This window comes from Mesoplodon bidens (assembly GCF_964165515.1).
Source record: "Mesoplodon bidens genome assembly, chromosome: 10".
Lineage (NCBI taxonomy): Eukaryota > Metazoa > Chordata > Mammalia > Artiodactyla > Ziphiidae > Mesoplodon > Mesoplodon bidens.
In genome coordinates this window covers 5,054,020-5,073,087 of record NC_138172.1, presented here as the reverse complement: position 1 = coordinate 5,073,087, position 19,068 = coordinate 5,054,020, and the positions used below count along the sequence as shown (strand labels likewise).

At 50.8% G+C, this 19,068-nt stretch overlaps 1 protein-coding gene across 9 annotated transcripts in view; it reads left to right on the top strand.

Moving 5' to 3' along the window:
- IFT122 (intraflagellar transport 122) overlaps nucleotides 1–19,068 on the top strand; it is a 70,999-nt gene that overhangs the window by 26,333 nt on the left and 25,598 nt on the right. For all 9 annotated transcript variants that reach the window (XR_014016927.1, XR_014016928.1, XM_081247073.1 and 6 more), the window contains 8 exons: nucleotides 1,492–1,683; nucleotides 1,842–1,980; nucleotides 3,183–3,385; nucleotides 4,322–4,459; nucleotides 5,853–6,017; nucleotides 8,157–8,354; nucleotides 13,542–13,682; nucleotides 17,184–17,237. Coding sequence is in view for 7 of the 9 variants with exons in the window: in XM_081247073.1 (XP_081103199.1) it covers nucleotides 1,492–1,683; nucleotides 1,842–1,980; nucleotides 3,183–3,385; nucleotides 4,322–4,459; nucleotides 5,853–6,017; nucleotides 8,157–8,354; nucleotides 13,542–13,682; nucleotides 17,184–17,237 (1,230 nt within the window). In the remaining 2 variants the exon portion in view is untranslated. The remainder of the gene's footprint in view (nucleotides 1–1,491; nucleotides 1,684–1,841; nucleotides 1,981–3,182; nucleotides 3,386–4,321; nucleotides 4,460–5,852; nucleotides 6,018–8,156; nucleotides 8,355–13,541; nucleotides 13,683–17,183; nucleotides 17,238–19,068) is intronic.

The following is a 19,068-nucleotide window of genomic DNA, read 5'->3' as shown; positions in this document are numbered from 1 at the left end:
CAGGAAACTAGGAGAAATTCATTTTGGCTGAGAGAAGGATCTTGGGAACAGAGCTCAGGAGCTTGACCTTCATTCTGAAAGCAGAGGGGGCGCCATCAGAAGTGAAAAAACAGTGCACAGAGTGGGAGAGAAGTTTTACAAATTGCTTATCTGATTATCGCAAGGGATTTGCATCTAGAATATGTAAAAAACTCCTACAACTCAATAATAAGACAACCTAGTTAAAAAATGGGAAAAGGATCTGAATAGACGTTTCTTCAAGCAAGATATCCTTGTGGCCAGAAAGCGCATGAAAAGATGTTCAACATCATTAGCTACCAGGGAAATGCAAGTCAAATTCACAACGAGACACCAGTTCACACCCAGTAGGATGGAGAAATTGGAACCCTTATTTACTACTGATATGAATATAAAATGGTACAGCCAGCCACTTTAAAATAGTCTGGTAGTTCCTAAAAGGTTAAACGTGAAGGTACTGTATGACCCAGCAATTCTACTCCTAGGTATGTGTATCTAAGAAAGATGAAAACATATGTCTACACAAAAATTTGTACACATATATTCGTATCAGGATTATTCATAATAGCCAAAAATAGAGAGAACCCAAATGTCCATCAACTGATGAATGGATAAATAAAATGGGGAATATCCATACAATGGAATATTATCCAGCAGTGGAAAGGAATGATGTACTGATACATACTACAACAAGGGTGAACCAGTCACTAAAGGTCACGTATTTTATGATTCCATTTATGTGAAATGTCCAAAATAGGCAAATCTATAGACAGGAAGTAGACTAGTGGTTGTCTGGGGATGGAAAGAGGAGGGAATGGGGTTGACCGCTAACAGGTACAGTGTTTCTTTTTGGGGTGTTGGAAATGTTCCAGAATTAGTGATGATGGTTGCACAACTCCAAATATATTAAAAGCCAATGAATTGTACGCCTTAAATGGGTGAATTGTATGGTATGTGAAATTCCTCAGTAAGGTTGTTATAAAGAGAAGTTAGGATGAGTGTAGTTTCAGAATAAAGGACAGTTTTTAGGAAATTGAATGGACTTAGTCTTGTGAAATACAAAAAAAAGAAAGGAAAGAAGGGAGGGAGGGAGGAAGGAAAAGGAAAGAAAAGGAAAAAGAAAAGAAGCTGAGGGGAATCCTGAACGCTTGTAAAGGCCATGTGTGGAGGAAGGCCTATGGGAGAAAGACCATCCCGGGTGCAGATTGGCTGAGGAGCTAAGACGCACCCCTGGAGCTGCTGGGTGGGACTGGGGAAGACACTGGAGGATTTGGCTGTGTGGAGGGGAGAGGTAGGGTGCTCCAGAGGACTGGCCTGCGTTCATGATGGAATCAGTCACACACGGGAGAATGCTGGCCAGCTCTCCCCAATCTTCCCAGCTCCCTCTAAAAGTTGGAGGGAAAAGCCCTTGATTGTGTTGTGATTATTACAAATTGAGAAGTAGATTTCCCTTGGTGTGTTCTCTTTCCTCAGATTGGGAAGGATCGGTCACTGAACTTTGACCCCTGCTGCCTCAGCTACTTTACTAAAGGGGAGTACATTTTGCTGGGGGGGTCAGACAAGCAAGTATCCCTTTTCACCAAGGATGGAGTGCGCCTCGGGACTATTGGGGAGCAGAACTCCTGGGTGTGGACGTGTAAAGTGAAACCCGATTCCAACTATGTGGTAAGAAGGGGGAGTTCACTTGATGGGCCATTGCCAGAGTAGTCACCGAACATCAGCCATGTTTAGCCAGTCAGATCACTGACGCTCGTTCCTGACAAGCGGGAGGGTCGACTCTTTCTCCACAGAGAGCTGGGAATTGACACTCTCTTTCTCTGCAGGTGGTAGGCTGCCAGGATGGCACCATTTCCTTCTACCAGCTTATTTTCAGCACAGTCCACGGACTCTACAAGGACCGATATGCCTACAGGGATAGCATGACTGATGTCATCGTGCAGCACCTGATCACCGAGCAGAAAGGTAAAAGGCAGGTATGGCCCCTCTGCCCTCCAGACACTGGGAAGAGGGGCAGGTTGAGAGGGCTCCTGACAGGGCAAATGAAATGGTAGGAAATGTTTCTCCTTGGTCTTTTGGAAACATGCTGGACCACCAGCTCTTGCTTTTCTTGTGTGGTGGGGTGTGGAGAGGATGTAGATGTCTTTGAAAGCAATAAACCCATCTCTCCAAAACAAAAGAAAAAAGAAAAAAGCACAGACTCAGAAAATTTCGCAGATAATACTGAGGGGAACGTGGGCTCCCTGGCTAAGGAGGATAACGTATCACAAGTTAGAGCTGGGGGTTGGGGCTGACCTGCATGGGTCTCTGTGGACCTGTATCCTCTCTGGTCACAGTCCCTTCGGGGGTGCTGCTCCGTCAGCTCTGTCTCCACTCGCCTCCTGGCGGGTCCTTCTCCCAGAGATAAGCCCGCAGCGGGTTGCACAGGCTTGGTCAGAAGATCAGGGTTCCAGGCCTAGTGTAGTCAGTCTCCTCCTCTGTCCACCCAAGTGGCCATGCTGGTTAAATGCACTGACTTCAAGTGCATTCGTATCCAGATGTGCTGGCCACAGCACACTGCTGAGGGCCTGTGGGTAGGGATCCAGGTCGAGGGTTGTCCTGCAGATTCAGGTGGCATCCTCTGGTCCTCATCTGGGAGCAGCACCTCTGGTTGAGGATTCCAGCTATGATGGTGAGGGTGTAGCTACTTGGGTAGCTGCCCGGTTTCCTTCCTGAGGACATTTTCTCCACCTGGTCTGTAGCAAGAGTGTGAGACCCTAGTGTGTACCAGAAACTACCTTTGATTCCCTGTTGTCAAGGGTGGTGGGTGGGAAGTGGCCAGAGGTGTGGGCCGTTACCCAGACGGGCTCCCGATCATCAGGGGCCATTAGTGCCATGCAGAGGAATTAGATTTATGTTCAGCAAGTGATGGTAGCACAAAGAATTTTGCTTTCCATAGCCAGTTGTAAGCTTTGGACCACAAACATTGTATACAATTTTGGATCTCAGTTTAGCAGAGCTGATTGTACATATTAGACACTCTGTAAGGATATTTTGATGAGAGTGTCTCCTTTAATTGCCAATAGCAGTAACTAAATGATGACTTTTAATTTCTCTGCCTTCTACCTTACTTAACAGCCTCTTGGTAGAGCTGGTTTTTTGTTTGTTTGTTTTTTCCCCTTTGACAGTTCGGATTAAATGCAAAGAGCTTGTCAAGAAAATTGCCATCTACAAAAATCGATTAGCTATCCAACTGCCTGAGAAAATCCTCATCTACGAGTTGTATTCAGATGACTTGTTGGACATGCGGTACCGGGTGAAGGAGAAGATTGTTAGGAAGTTTGAATGTAACCTCCTGGTGGTGTGTGCCGACCACATCATCCTCTGCCAGGTGGGCAGCGGTGGCTGGGAGGGTGGGCCGCATCCGCTTCATGCTTCCTCCAAGAGTGGGGTACCCAACTCACAGCTTTAAAATTGGTCACTAGGAAGCAAGTCCCTTTCCGTCAAGCTCAGTGGCTATTCATTGCTTTCATTTTATTGGCATCTAGATGAGTCACGCTCTACCAGAAAGTCATGGGCCATAAACTGGAAAATACTTTTTTGTATTGCAAAGCACTTTGTTAAACTGGGGTTGTATATATGTTTTAATGACTTAAAGCATACATTGATATCCCACAAAAAGAAGATCAATATTTTTTGGTAAACATATACACCTAAAAATTTGTGATAACTTTCAGTTAAACAACAAAAAATTTATGACATCAACTCACAATCGTAAAGGAAATTTTACTTCTGAGAACTTTTTTCACAGAAAAAAATTTCTCAACTTAGAGCTTCCTAGAAATGTCTAGGTCAACGGCAGGAGGGTTTGGAAAGACTTTAAGAGAAGGCCAGCCCAGCATCTTTCTTGGAATTAGAGGTGGATTTGGTTTCAAGAAACTAGGCCTGTTGGAAGTGATAAAATGGAAGAAATCCTTTAGGAATCACTGGATGTAAAATACTATTAAAATCTCTCTAAAAACCTAGAACTTCAGGCAGTTTAGGGGCACCACAGGTTATAGGGTAGATGTGCAGAAAGCTGTGTGTTTGGTTGCTGCCTCTGGCTGTGGCCGCCTGGAGGTCTGCTCAAGGACTGAGGCTGAGCTGTGGGCTTCGTGGGGAAAACTTGTGTGCAGGGGAAGTGGTGCCAGGCGTGGGGTCTAGATGCGCTTCAGTAGGTACTGAGCACGTAGGTGTTTTTCACCCCTTAGGTGCAGGCAGACCTCCTTGGGAGGGCTGGGCATGCTTATTCTGTTGAATATCACGCAGAGCTGCACTTGCTTTCTAGGAGAAGCGGCTGCAGTGCCTGTCCTTCAGCGGAGTGAAGGAGCGGGAGTGGCAGATGGAGTCTCTCATTCGCTACATCAAGGTGATCGGCGGCCCCCCAGGAAGGGAGGGCCTGTTAGTCGGCCTGAAGAATGGACAGGTGAGTGCTCCCTCGCGTCTCCCATCAGGCTGATTATCTGCAGGCAGACGCTGGCGACCAGACTGGTTGTGACCCTGAGGTGGGTTCCCCGGGGCCGGAACAGGGCTCCCCCACCCCAGGCACATTGGAGGGCATCGCAGAGTTCCATTTTCTGAGGACAGCTTCAGGCCAGAGATGCTCCGACTCATAGCATGCCGAGTTCTGACAGAGTCGGCCCTGCAGCCTGTGGGCTGCCGCAGAGCGGGTTAGAGGATTTAAGGTCACCCAGAAGGTGGGAGACTTGTTAGAGATTCAGTTTCAGTGTCTTGCTAGAGAGGAAGGCAGAGCTCGTTCCTTAGGTCAGGTCCCGGTCAGAGCAATGAATGGATCAAGGCGTGTGTTCTAGCTTGTATCCCAGAGGGTGCTAGTCCTCAGGCTGTTACTAGATGTTTAAGACAAATGGACCCTTCGCTCAAATAGATGTGGAAAATCTAGGTTATAAAAAGTTAAGCAGATATGTGTGTGTGTGTGTGTGTGTGTGTGTGTGTTCTTTGCTCAGAAGAAAAAAGTTCTAAGTGGGTTACATGGAAATTTGAAAGGAAAAATATAACTACGTTAGCCTGAGAGTCAAGCTGTCTAGCAGATGGCTTGTGGCTGAGCCTTGTCAGGCCTTTCCTGGGGACGGAAGTCATGGAAGTTGAGATTGGCAGGGGCCACAGTGTAGCAACACCACAGGGAAGGAAAGCCAGCTTCCTTTTCTCTGTCAGCTGTCACTTCCAGTGCAAGGCTGGAGAGCATAGGCTTTGTGGGCAGGTGGACCTGGGGTCATGTTCATCTGTAGCTACTCACTAGCTGTGTGATCCTAGGCAAGTCACTTCACCTCTCTGAGGCTCAGGTTTTACAAATGAAGAGAATACCACATGTTTCACAGGGCTGTCAAAAATGGTCAGTAACTGATAGCTATGTACATCATCAACTCCATCATCAAAATTATCATCATCCCCACCACCAGCATCATCATCGTCATCTTGCTGTGGCTACACCAGATGTCTTGCTGGTGTTTACAGGTGCCTCTTCCCGTGGTAGTTTGTGACTCAGCTCTCGTTAGATGGTGTCTCCTAACCCTGCAGTTTGGGTAATGTTGTTAATAGTCCCCAGTCAAGCAGACACTCAAGTGAGTTGGTCGTGTCTTAGGGACTGTCATTACCTTGGCGACCTCTGACGGACCACACTCCCGGTCTCCTATGGAGAAAGCCCCGTTCTCTTTCTTTTGATGGGTCCTTTTCTCTGCACAGAGCCTCTGGTGAAGTTAGTGGGAGTTGTTCTTGTAGAGCACATGGGTTCCAACGGCCTGGCAGTGCTCCAGGATGTTGTTGCCTTGGGGACGCACAGTTTCCCTCTGAAATTTTGCCAGATCCTGAAGATCTTTGTGGACAGTCTCTTTGCCATCATCCTGCTAAAGCAGGCCACAGCCGTGCGCTGCCTGGACATGAGTGCCTCCCGCAACAAGCTGGCCGTGGTGGATGAAAACGACACGTGCCTGGTGTATGACATCCACACCAAGGAGCTGCTATTTCAGGTGACCCCCGAGAGCGTCCAGGATGAGGTCCTTGCCTAGAGACCCCCCTGCTTCCCAGTCCCTGCAGGAAGGGCTCACACTCTGGCTCCCAGGCGGGCCTCCGGGGAGAGCAGTGAGGTATAGCGTGTGGGGACCGCACGGCAGCACAGAGTCCAAGAGGCCGGGCCCAGCCTGCGCCTTGCTTGCGAGCGGCGGGAGCTGGGCGAGCCTCGTGGACTTTGGTTTCCTCACAGGTAAGGTGGGCAAGTTACACCTTTCTTATGAGGTTACTGTGAGCAGTAAATGAATAATAATCAGTCTAAGTGGGGCTCATAGGTGGGCTCTCAGTAGGTGGGTTAATGTGAAGATGATTCTTTTGAAAAAGTCTGCTGCTCACCGGCTGGAGGCCTGCCTGTGTCTGCGAGTGCCCTGAGACATGGTCAGGAAACGGGACCGGTTTTGTCATCCGAAAGAAGGGAAGGGATGGGGGCAGCCCTTCCTCTGCTGTTTCCCGAGGATACTGTAAGAGCCAACAGGAGGTGGAGTGTGCGGGGGACAGTAGTTGCTTACACACTGCTCGGTCCTGTGGCTGGAGGAGGGGTGTCCCCGGAGGAGAGCACCCACAGGCTCCGTGCCCGGCGCCCGCTGGCTTTCTGCTGGACTCGGCGCTGCTCTTTGCCTCTTTAGGGCTTCGTAAGCGGTCAGGGCCATTTGCCTGAGGCGGGTTCCCCCCAGAGCTAAACCCTCCCCTGACTGGCTTCCTCAGCCACTGCAGGTTTCCCTGTGTCATGGCAGATTGAGGACCCTGTATCAGGGCTCCTCCTCGTCCTTGGCAGCAGAGTCATCACGTCAGGGGGGTGCGGCCTCGGTCGTTTGGAAGGGGACACCTGGCTACCATTAGCCCAAGGCGACTCCCCCATAGCAACTCACCCCCATCACCGGGAGGCAGAGTGTTTTCGAGGAAAGAAAGAGCACAGGCTGTGCCTTCAGGCAGACCTGCCTCCAGTCCTGCCTTCATCACTTACTGTGTGATCTCAAGCAAGTTAGTGAACCTCTCTGAGCCTCAATTTCTCCTTACCTCTAACATGCAACGAGTACTTGCCCCCTCACAGAATTGCTGCTGGGCTCAATAAGGTACCGTAGAACCTAGCTCAGTGCCTGGCACAGCATAGGGCCCTCGGTGTTACGTCTCTTCTCTCCAGACTGAACACCCACCCCCTGGAGGTAGGTTAGCAGGCCCCCAGTTGTGAATCTGTGCCTGAGCCTTCAAGGAGTGGAAGGGTGTGTGTCCTTCCCAGTCCCCACTGAGGGTTCTGCAGGCAGCCAGGGAAGGTAATTCTCCAGGCTTGCCAGGAGACACAAACATTCCCAGCTATCTTTTTTTCTCCTCTCAGCTGCCCCAGCCCCCTGCAAGCGAAAACAGCTATATTGTTTTTTTCTCATTATAAAAGTAATCCATGCTCATTATGCACGATTCAGGCATTGTAACAGATTCTAGGCAGAAAGGTATGAACATCTGCTGGTCCCTGGGGCCCCAGAGCTGAGCAGAAAACTCTGGAGGGGAAGTGAGGGGGAGGGGTGCCTCCCAGGGAGACTGTAGTTTTTACATGTGTGAATTGTCATGCAGAGAGAATATATTATTTTCTGATTTTAAAAATAACTCACTGTTCTTTTTCTTACTATAAAAAACAATAGATGTTCATGGAGCAAAAGAAAATTTCAGACAAACAGAAAATGTAGAAAATAAAAATTACCCACAATTCCACCCACCCTCAAACAATCCCTGTTAATTCTTTGGAATATACCCCTTTAAACCTTCTTCCATGACTAGCTTTGTATATTCATTCTTTAATAGAACTAGAACCCACCTTGCTGATTTTCTCACTTACTATGTAATGATTAATACTTGGGGATAATAATATTTTTTTCAAAAATAATGCTTGCTTATTAAAAAATTCCTCCACACACAGTGCAAAGAGGAGCTTGCCTCTGTGTCCTTTTGTCCTCTGTGTCCATTTTGTCCGATCCCCTTCTCCCCCCATTCCCTACACCCCACTGTTGGCAACTTAGTGTGATTCAGGCTTTAAAAGGAGTCCTTGTCTGAGTGTAGGAATGGTGCCCACGCCCGGGGCTGTCACCCTCACCATCCCTGTCCCTCAGGAGCCGAACGCCAACAGTGTGGCCTGGAACACCCAGTGTGAGGACATGCTCTGCTTCTCTGGAGGCGGCTACCTCAACATCAAGGCCAGCACCTTCCCCGTGCACCAGCAGAAGCTGCAGGGCTTCGTGGTCGGCTACAACGGCTCCAGGATCTTCTGCCTCCACGCCTTTTCTATGTCGGCCGTGGAGGTGCCACAGGTAACCCGGGAGCCTGTCAGCTCTTAGCCGGGGCAGGGCAGACGAGACCAGGAAAGCCAGGCTCCTCGTGGTGCCTGGGAGGGACTGGGGAGGGGAGAGGGGAGAGAGACTAGAGTGGCAGCTGCGACAGCGTGGAAGGCACTCTGGACTTGAACCTGAACCCCATCTCCACCCTTTGCAGCCTGCGTGTCTTTGGGCAAACAGCTCAACCTCACTGAGCCTCCATTTCTTTCTGATCCTCCTTTCCTGGGAGGGGCGGGGAGGGGTATGCAAGGTTGTCTGGCAGCAGACAGCGTGTTTTACTGAGAGCCGTGCGTGGGACAGAGTGGAACAAGCTGGCAAAGCTGAGAGTCCAGCTGGGAGTCCAGCAGGGCGTCCGCATGGCGTGCGAGGGGGTGGTGTGTGCGTGTGAGAGAGAATATGGGTGGGACGGGGCGTGGGAGCCGAGGTCTGTTGAGCCAGAAAGGGAGCGTGGGACTGTCTGCACACGTCCCTCAAACCAGGAGGAGGCCAGAACAGATGTTGGGGGTTGGGGGGAGCTGGAGTCCAGAGCCACAGAGTGGTGGGGAGGGCAGAAACAGACAGGAGGGCAGAGATTGACGACCCAAGTCGGGGCTGGCCTAACCCCGGTGGCCCCAGCTTCCTGTCTTCTCCCCAAGGGAATCGCGCCCTCTGTAGAGCTGTCTTAAAATAGAGACAAGTGCCAAGGAGAGGCTAGCCCTCAATTTCCCATCCTCACTCTGTACGTTGAGGCTTGTGGGATCTTAGTTCCCTGACCAGGGATTGAACCCGGACCCCTGGCAGTGAAAGCACTAAGTCCTGACCACTGGACTACCAGGAAATTCCCAAGAATCACTCTTTTTTAAAAAATAAATTTATTTTATTTATTTATTTTTGGCTATATTGGGTCTTTGTTGCTGTGCATGGGCTTTCTCTAGTTGTGGCAAGCGGGGGCTACTCTTCGTTACTCTTCGTCGCGGTGCGTGGGCTTCCCAGTGTGGTGGCTTCTCTTGTTGCGGAGCACGGGCCCTAGGTGTACAGGCTTCCGTAGTTGTGGCTCACGGGCTCAGTAGTTGTAGCTCGCAGGCTCAGTAGTTGTGGCTCATGGGCTTAGTTGCTCTGCAGCATGTGGGATCTTCCCGGACTAGGGCTCGAACCCATGTCCCCTGCATTGGCAGGCAGATTCTTAACCACCGTGCCACCAGGGAAGCCCAAGAATCACTGTTAAAGATTGTAGAATATATGCACCCAGACCGTTTCTATATGTACATATAATAGATGCGTGATACACAATTATGAGTATATGATTTTATATAAACATTTTTAAACAAAAGTGGAACCATACTGTAAATACTGTTTTGTGACTTTTGTCTGTAAGTATTGCTCCTATAGATGAAACCTCAGGTTTACTGTACTTACTTTACTGAATGTGGATTATAAATAAGAGAGACTTTTAATGACCTCACCTTACCTCCATCTTCTAATTAACCTGACATTTACATACTGCAGACCCATCACTTTGTATGAATTATTGGCCATCAACTAGCATTCTGGCTTCTTGGCTCCACATTAGTAAATGTGCTTCTCTAGCATTTAAAAATACTGAGGTGATTGTAGATTCACATGTAATTGTAAGAAATCACACAGAGATCCTTTGTACAACTTGCCGAGGTGTTCCCGCTGGTCACAGTTTGCAACCACAGTACAAACTTACCACCTGTGTAGGTGAGTGGTACCTCCGCCATCAGCCCACGAGGTCCCTGGTGTTAGGTTGCCCTTCTGTTCTAACCACACCCCCTTCCTGCTGCCCCCATTGTTTTTAATGATTGCTTTTTGTCCTGTCACATGACATCCACAACTTACTCAACCAGCGCCTATTGTTCGATGGTCCTGCTATTTACAGCGTTTTCCCTATTGTAGATAGTGGGCATCTTTCTAGCTAAGTCTTTGCACCAATCCCGGTATTGCTCCTTGGTATAAATTCCTAGGAGTGAAATTGCTGGATCAGAGGTCATGTCTGTGTGAAAGATTTGTAGACGTGTCTCCAGATTGCCCTTCAGCTGGGCTCCATCCGTCTGCGCCCCCTCCAGACACCTCACCTTCACTCGCGCTCCCTGCCTCGGCTTCTTGTAAAGGCTGGGGCTGGCGTCCGCTTCTCCCTCTAAGCTGATGATACCCTTGTTACTTATTGCTTCGGGAATTAATAGTGCCTGACACAGGGCAGTTATTCAATGAATGGTAGTAGAATTAAGATCTGAGGAAAAGGAGAGAGAAAAAAAGAAAGCCAGAGAAAGAAGGGAGAGAGGTGGGTGGAAGCAGGGCAGGAGGAGGGGCAAGAACCACCCCTGCTGGCCGGTTTCCTCGCGGTGCTCCCCATCCCGAGCCCCGGCTCCACAGCCACCAGAAACCCAGTCCTCCTCCATCGTGCCAGACAGGCCATGCTGAGTGACAGTTTTCCTCCAGGACTGCCATCGTGACCTCAAAGATAAATGCAGTTTCCTGCTGCTCCCTGGCTTTGGCCGCCAAGGGGAGCCGGCAGGGCAGCGCAGGGTTTCCTCTGAAGCCAAGCCCTTCAGATTCAGCCGCCAGAGCGCCCTTGGCTGCACGAAGGCCATCCTGCTGATGCAGCAGGTCACTACTGCCAAGGGTTCGGAAAGGCAGCCTTGAGACAGAGGCTGTTTATCTGTCGCCTCTGCCTCCAGCCATCCTGTGGCTTTGGCCCAGAGAGGAGGGAGAAAGAGCAGACCCGCTCTGGGGATTTCTGGTTTCCTTTCGAAATTTACATCATCTTGTGCAAGAATTGGTTAGTCAGGGCTGCCAAGTAGGGCGGCGAACCCTGGTCGGGCTTCTCAGGGCGGCGGTGACTTCATGCTTGGAATGCAGCAATGAGATCAAGCAGAGCTCAGAGGGCATTTGTTCCATCAGTATATTTTTTAAACTCCCATTCTCAGATGGTGCCTCCCAGTCAAGCCCGAGTGTTAACCATTTGTCCTGTGCTGCTTCTCCTGTGCTTGTCCGAGTCCCCGAACCACCCTTACGGGGCTCAACCCTGGGGCAGTCGAGGGGAAGGAGCGCTGGGTTTGAGTTCTGACTCTGCCGTCTCAACCAGCTGTGACCTTGAGCCGCTCCTTTCACTCTTTGGGCCTCACTTTTCCTTGCGGTGGAGCTAAACGCACCCATCCTTCAGGTTTTGTCTGGCCCAATTCCTATTATTATCATCAATCTTTAAATAGCAAACCCTACGGAACAACTAAATTGGAACAGAGGTTGTTCACCAAAGGAGTTTAGAAAGGAAAGTTCGTTGTTCTTGGGGAGTTTGAGAAAGCTTCCGTGAGGTGGTGGCAGTTGATCTGAGCCCAGAAAGGTCTGGAAAGACAGAGAGGAGCAGCCGGTGTGTTTCTGTGCTGAGAAAGCACAGTGGGGAGGGAGCAGGCTTGCTTTTGCCTGGCACCTTCCTGTTTTCAAAGCACTGGTAGCCAGTGGGCTGGGCAGGGCGTCGTAACAGAAGCTAATGAGTTTACCCCAAACCCCACAGCTAGGATGTGGCTGAGCCAGGCCGGGGTTCTAGCTCCACTGCTCCCTGCTTCATGCCCTGCTGCTCCCTTGAAGGGAGGAGAGATGGGGGGCAGGGCAGAAAAGGGGAGCCCTGAGAAGCAGTCTTGCTGTCAGAGGGGAGAATGGCTTAAAAAGAAACAAGTTTCCTTCAACTCTAAAGCTAAAAAATGGGGTCGGGAATTTCAAAGATACAGGCCCCAGACGGACACAGCAGCTCTTCCAGATCCCCATTTGGGAACCACGAGCGCAGAGGCACTGGCGGCTCGATTCCGCTGCCCAGGAAGCCAGAAGGAAGGGTGCAGTCCCTCTAGCACGCTGACTGGCCTTTCGTTGTTGAGGACACCCGGGCCCAGCTCACACCTGTTCTCGTGTGTGAAAGAACACATGCACACACACACACACACACACACACACACACACACGGCAGGGAGGAGCACAGAACCTGGTCAGCGTGCCCCCGGTCCAGCCCCAGGGCTTCCATGTGCCACTTCTGTGTCCTTAGCAGGTCAGTTGCCCTCTCAGTCTCCGGGCAGTGATCGGGGGGCAGTAATACCTACTACACAGGGCTGTTGGGACCGAGCCAAAAGCACTTAGTAAACCTAAAAAAAGAAGTTATTAAGAACTGTTCACAGGTATCATGGTGAAGCAGCCCTGTCTGGACGGAGCGATGGTAGGAAGGTTCCCAGGGCCAGGGCACTAGGAGATGGCAGCCTTTCTTGGGAGAAGCAGGCTTTTCCGCCCTCTTCGTAAGAGGCCATCCCAGGCCCCTTCCTCACAGTAACTGTTGTTCATTCCTTCAGCAAACGTAGACTGAGGGCCCGCTGAAGGAGTTAAGTACGACCCTGCCACCAGCCTTATGGGGACAGACTTTTAATTAAAACACAGCCGGAGTGACTTCCCTGGTGGCACACTGGTTAAGACTCCATGCTTCCAATGCAGGGGGCCCGGGTTCAATCCCTGGTCAGGGAACTAGATCCCACATGCATGCTGCAACCAAGAGTTCGCATGCCACAACCAAGGAGCCCGCCTGCCACAACTAAGGAGCTGGCGAGCCGCAACTAAGGAGTCTGCGAGCCGCAACTAAGGAGTCCGCGAGCCACAACTAAGGAGCCTGCAACTAAGAGCCAGCGCAACCAAATAAATAAAAAAATACTAAAAAAAAGATAAAATACAACTTGAGTTCAGGACAAGGGGCAGAGGGAGCTCAGACCCCTTCCCTTGAGGGGTCAGTGAAGACTTTACAGAAGAGGTGACATTTTAACAGGGCCTTTAAAGCCAATTAGGTACTTTGCAGAGGGCGAGGAGGGGCAAAGGCATTCCAGGCAAGGGTGACATCTTGTGATCTGGCCACCCTGGAGGTGGGGAAAGCCGGTGGTGGTGGAGGGGAGGCGGGTGGAAGTTTGTGCTACTGAATACGATGGTTCAATATGATGGCTGTGAAAGGGGTGGCCAAATGGAAGGGCATCAGGTGGGCCGGGGTGAGGCTGAGCAGGGTGCTGATGGGTCATTGTGGCCTTGCTCTGTGACATTCGTCATTAAGTTGGTGCACACACGTGGAATCAGGCCTTGTGTGCATCTGACTCTTCCGTTGCTCTGAAAGCAGTCTTCTTTCCTTTTGATGAAATCCTCCAGTCTGCTCCGATGTACCAGTACCTGGATAGGAAGATGTTCCGAGAAGCCTACCAGATTGCTTGCTTGGGCGTGACAGACACTGACTGGCGCGAGCTAGCCATGGAAGCTTTAGAAGGATTGGAGTTTGAAACAGCAAAGAAGGTAAGCATCAGTCAGCGTGAGCTGGAATTTGGTCCTCGCAGGCTCCCTTGAGGAGGCAGATGCCTACTGTCGTGGGCTCTGGAGTTAGACTGACCTGGGCTGGGATCCCAGCACAGCCACCTCCGTGAGCCTCAGCAGGTAACAGCCTTTCTGAGGTTGCTCATCTGTAAAATTAGGGTGATGACAGGCCCCATCCTCATGGAGTTATAAGGATCTAATGGATAATGCCTGTAAAGCCTAACACAGAAGAAGGGGCATCTGATAGACTGTAGCTGTCAGCCTTATGAGCGATCACCCATGCACAGCGCACAGCAAAGCCTGCACATTGTCAGCACTCAGTCAACGGTAGCTTTTATCATTGGTATAAGCACTTACTGGTATTAGGGCCACTTATTACACAATGCTGTTTTTCTTGGCACTCTGCTAAGTACATTGGAAGAAATGGTCAAGTTCTTTGATTCTGACAGCAGTGTCACTCCACACATACCTTCATGGCATGCATGATTCATGGCCTTGATTCATGGTGTCGTTTCCTGGCTTAGCCTGTTAAAACTACAGAAATGGTTGAAAACATTAGCCCCCTTTCCCCACATTAGAAAAAGCCCAGCTACGTCTCTGAGATGGGTTTTCGTCTGGAGCCTGAGGTGGGGAAACGAGTAGCTTTCAAACCCCCCCCTCCCCTACTCCTCCCTCCCCTCTTTTTCTTCCCCACAGTCAATTAGCCAGGCCCTCATTTAGCCCATACTCCTGGCTGGTGGGCAAGTGGTTGCAGAAGTGTGTGGTGCCTGCCCTGTGCTAGGGTGGGACTTCTAGGCCTGAAAAGAGAGTGGATGGGGACCAGGCCAGGACTCAGCAGCCTGGTTGAGGCCCAGCTGTGCCTGCACGGGCTGGATGACCTCAGCCAGCGGCTTCTCTTGGAGCTTCAGCCCTCCCACTCCCACAGCGGGTCGGTGAAAACGCCGACTGACAGGCCTGCGTGACACAGTGTCATTAGGCGTAACCCCCACGTTGTAAGAGGGATTCCAAAACTGGCAGTGGTTGTGCAAATGCCAACCATTATTACAACAAGTAAAATCACCATGAAATGATAATTATCTGTATCATAGTTTTAGATCTAGTTAGCATCAGACAAGTGATAATAGAGGAGGGCTATTAAGAATTCTTAAGAATTCAGAGGAGGGAGGAAGCAAGTCCATGGAGGGAGCTTCCCTCTCCTGCCCCACCCAGAAATGCCAGGAGGGGTGAAGAATGACAAAGGATTCCTAGAATGTGTTTTGTTTGTTTGTTTTTAGCCTGGAATGAAATTAGAAGTCTTCCTGAGAGATTGTCAGTTCCTTACACCCGGCAACTAAGCGTCAGTCTCATCTTAGCATCAGCCAACACTGCCTAGCACGGTGCCATAGACCATTAGGCGCTCAGCAAACGTTTGAAACGTTTGACGCAAACTAAACTGGAACCCCTCCTCCCCATCCTGTATCCTCCAAACGCTCCCCGAGAATAGAGATTATTGTGTGAAGCCCACAAGATTTTAACTATAGACTAGAACTTGATCATTTTATCCAACTTCCCATTCCCCAGCCTTTCTTTTTCTGCTTTGCCAAGTCTCAGGCACACGGGGATGGAGGGTGGTTCCCGGCGATAGGCCCGTGTCTCCACTAGATGGCGGAGGAGAGCTGCTTCACACCGGGGAAGGCAGCTCCAAGCAGAACTGCAGATGCGGCCGTGTTCCCACACTTCCCTCTCCTTGAGGTTATCCACGGGTCTTGTGACTCTGACCGCTCCGACCAGGGCACCCCTCACTCTGCAGAATGTGTCAGGGCTGAAGAAACTCAGGTTTCTCACGGTGACAAGTCCTCAAATCCTAGCAGAGCAGAGCTAGGAAGGCCGTGGAGAGGACCTCGCTAGCTTGCCCCTTTCCATAAGGAAGTTGTTGGCAGCCTGGAGGCGGGCAAGGGTTAGGTTCAGGGCCCCCCAGCTGAAAGGTCTCAGAGCCAGGACTGAGACCTAGAATGCTCCTTCTTTCCTCTCTGCCACCTTGCCAGACACCCCAGGCTTCCCCCTCATGTTGCTTTCAGGAAGCCCAGATCTAGACGATAGCTTGTAAGCCCCCCTGTGTGGAAAATGGGTGCTTTGAGCCCTCATCCCTCTGCTTATGTGATGCCTGACTGACCCTTTCAAGGGACCCCTCTTCAGGTCCCATCTGTCAGGTTCCTACCCTGTGATGCTTTGCTTAGTCCAGCCTCCAGCCTCCAGCCCCTGCCCGTTTCCAGACAGTGAATCTGTGTTCTCCAGGGCGTCTACTTCGTAATTGTATAGCTCTTGGCTCAGGGAGAGTTCATGATCTGTTTAATCTGCCTGCCTCCCCTTTTAAAATATGGGCCCCTGAATCACAGAGGGGGACAAGGGCCAAGTCATGTTCGTCTCCGGGTCCCCAGCCCCTGATAGGATGCCTGGCCCTGCAGGATGAAGAGATGAAGTCACATCTTGGTCATCTGTGAGGCAGCCAGAGGCCGGATGACCCGCTCATCTCCTGGCTTTTTCGGTGGAGGATGTCATGCAGCTGAGCAGAGAGAGCAGTTGGCCAGGGTTGTTGATCTGCATTTTAAATTCGATGCCTCCTGGACGTGCTGCCTCCTCCAGGCATGTGTCAGCCCATTTCATATGGGACGCTGTAGAGAAGCCCCCCTGGGAGGAATGAAATGGGAGGAGATGCTGGCAGCAGAGCCACATGAAGATCCGCCCGACAGGGTGGGTGATGTTCCTCCAAACCCCTGGCAGAATCTGAAAGCAGCACAAGGGGCTTAGCTCACATCAATTTGCTTGCAGAAGGCTGCCTAGAAGTTTCTAGTAGCCCATGGGTTAACATCTCTGGCTTTACTGCGAGTCCAACGCAAGAGCTCCACTTTTAGGATTTACATAAGAGTTTGCCTTCCAGAGACTTGGAGTGATTCACTCCCTACCTCCCCCTTCCTTCCAGAAGCCATCTTTGTTCCTTCTCAGCTTTCCCCGCTTCTCCTCCCCCTGTGCCGGCACCACAGGCCCTGTGTGTGTGCCCTGCCGGGAAGCAAGGCTGTCTCCTGTGCTCCGTCCTGGTCACTGAGGTGGACGTGTGGCCTCTCCGCCATCAGCACGTCCCCCCAGTCCCACTCCTGTGCTGCGGCCTCAGCGGCTCAGACCAGCCTGGTCTTCCCTTTCGCATGGAGCTTCCTCCAAGCCAGCCCCATCACCGACCGCAGTATCCGAGTTTTGTTTACCTAGTCTGAAAGTGAGTGATGCAAGCAGGGCTTCTTTGCTGTTCTTCATATGGACTAATCCCAGGGATAAAGCCATGCTTCCCTGGGTGGCAGGACCTTCCCAGTACACACGGTGATTAATCAGTGCTTGTTTCTTTCCCTCCTCACTGGCTCACTTTCTAAAGCTTGACTTGCCACCCCCAGCCAATCAACCACTTTTGAAGCCCAGAAGGCAGCTGATTTTATTCTTTCATTTCTTCCCCTGTAGGCCTTCACCAGAGTACAGGACCTCCGGTATTTAGAGCTCATCAACAGCATTGAGGTAAAAGCTGAAGCGTTCTTGATTCTCAGGGAAGCGCAGATGCGCTGTCTGTGGTTTGCAGGCGGTTCTTCCAGCAGGCGAGGGTCTTGAGGACACGTGGACAGAGCCCACTGGTGTCTGGGCGTCCGGGCCACAGCCTTGCTCTGGGGAGCAGAGTGCCACGTTGGGAGAGCCAGCACGTGGGAGCCGGGAGTACAGTCTGTCACTTGTTAGCTGGGTGAGGCGGGTGGGTCCCTGATCTCTCAGAGCTTCGGTCTCTTGTCTGTGAAATGGGAAGAGACCTACCTCACAGGGTTGCTGGGAGGATTAAACAGTTCTCAGTAACCGGATTTCATCCTCGCAGTGGGTGTTAGCTTGCTACCCTCCTCTAGGGCTCCAACAACGTGCCAGTGTAGGAGGCATTTTCCAGATGCACATGGTCTGCACCCACCTGCAGGGATGGGCCCTGGGGAGGGAGGCATGTGACCCAGCTGGCGCCTTCGGAGCTCTGAGCCCTCCCCGCAGCCCACCGGTCCTGGCCTGGACCTCGTCAGCCACACCCAGAGGCAGATGGGGGCCTAAAGAGGCTGGTTCTAGTAGCTGCACCATTTGCTGGGTGATGGGAGAAAATACTTTTCATTCCTGTGCATCTTCAGGTTGTCTGTCCGTAAAAAGGTTTACGTATTTCTTCTTCTGAACAGATTTATTGTGAGGCTCTGGGAATGTGAGATACATTTGAATTCACATACGGAAGCAGTGAGGAGATCAGCAAATGTCTCCTCCCTTCGATTCAGTTCAGCATAATAAACACCTGTCGTGGACCAAGCCATGTGGCTGAGCCCAGTGGTCAAAGAGCTGAGTGGAAGAGGCCTGCGGGAGCTCATAGCCTGCTTGGCCTAGTAATAGTTGCCGTTTGTTGAGTGCCTGCTCCATGCCGCATGCGTGATTGACGTGTACACGATTTTAAATCCTCACAACGACTTGATGAGGCAGCTGCTGTTCTTACCTCTATTTGATAAATAAGGAAACTAAGGCTCAGAAAGGCTGTGTCACGTCCTCAGGGCAAAAAGATGGGTTGGAATTTAAGCCAGTTCTGTTTTCCCAGCTCCGCTGTCTTTCCTCTGGGCCATGTTGCCCTCTCGGAAGTTGCTCCAGGCGTTTGCCCTGCACACCCTCTCCCTCCGCCAGCACACTCACAAGGAGCATCTCTGTCTTCCGTTCAGTCCTCACCTGCATGGTGAAGGGTTTCTTCAGAGCCACCTACCCATGATGCCCAGTACCACTTACTACTAGGGGCCACATCTGTAGATCAGCTGGTCTGGATCTAGGGGTCTTAACATGAGGCCATGGAACATAATTTTTCTCTGTGTAAAAGTAACCTACCTCTGTGAGGACCAACTCTGGCCACTTATCATTGTCTTACTGAGATCCCGTGTACTGTCTCTTCTGGTGTGCTGTGAGCTGGGCAAAGTAAACTTGTAAGAATTGCCTCTTGAAAAAGAGCAAAGTGCCTTTGAGTGAGGATCCATTTTGTTTGCTCTGAGGCCTTAGTTGCTTGCTTCTAGGCATTCAGCATTGTTCCAGAGAACTGGGGTTCCTTTCTGTGCTTCTTTTGGATGGGTGAGATGCAGCTGTGCTGATAGCAGGAGGAACGGCATCTGTCCATGTGGCTCTTACACACTGCGTGTGTGGAATCCTTTGTACTGATCATGGTGAGGTTCTGGGGCCCGGAACAGATTTGGCCTAAATTCCACGCCTAGTGAAACCTATTTCTTTATCTCACTGCAAGATTTTAATTCATTTCATACTACTAGGAGTTAGTTTATTTGGCAGATTAGCCTAAGCTATGTGT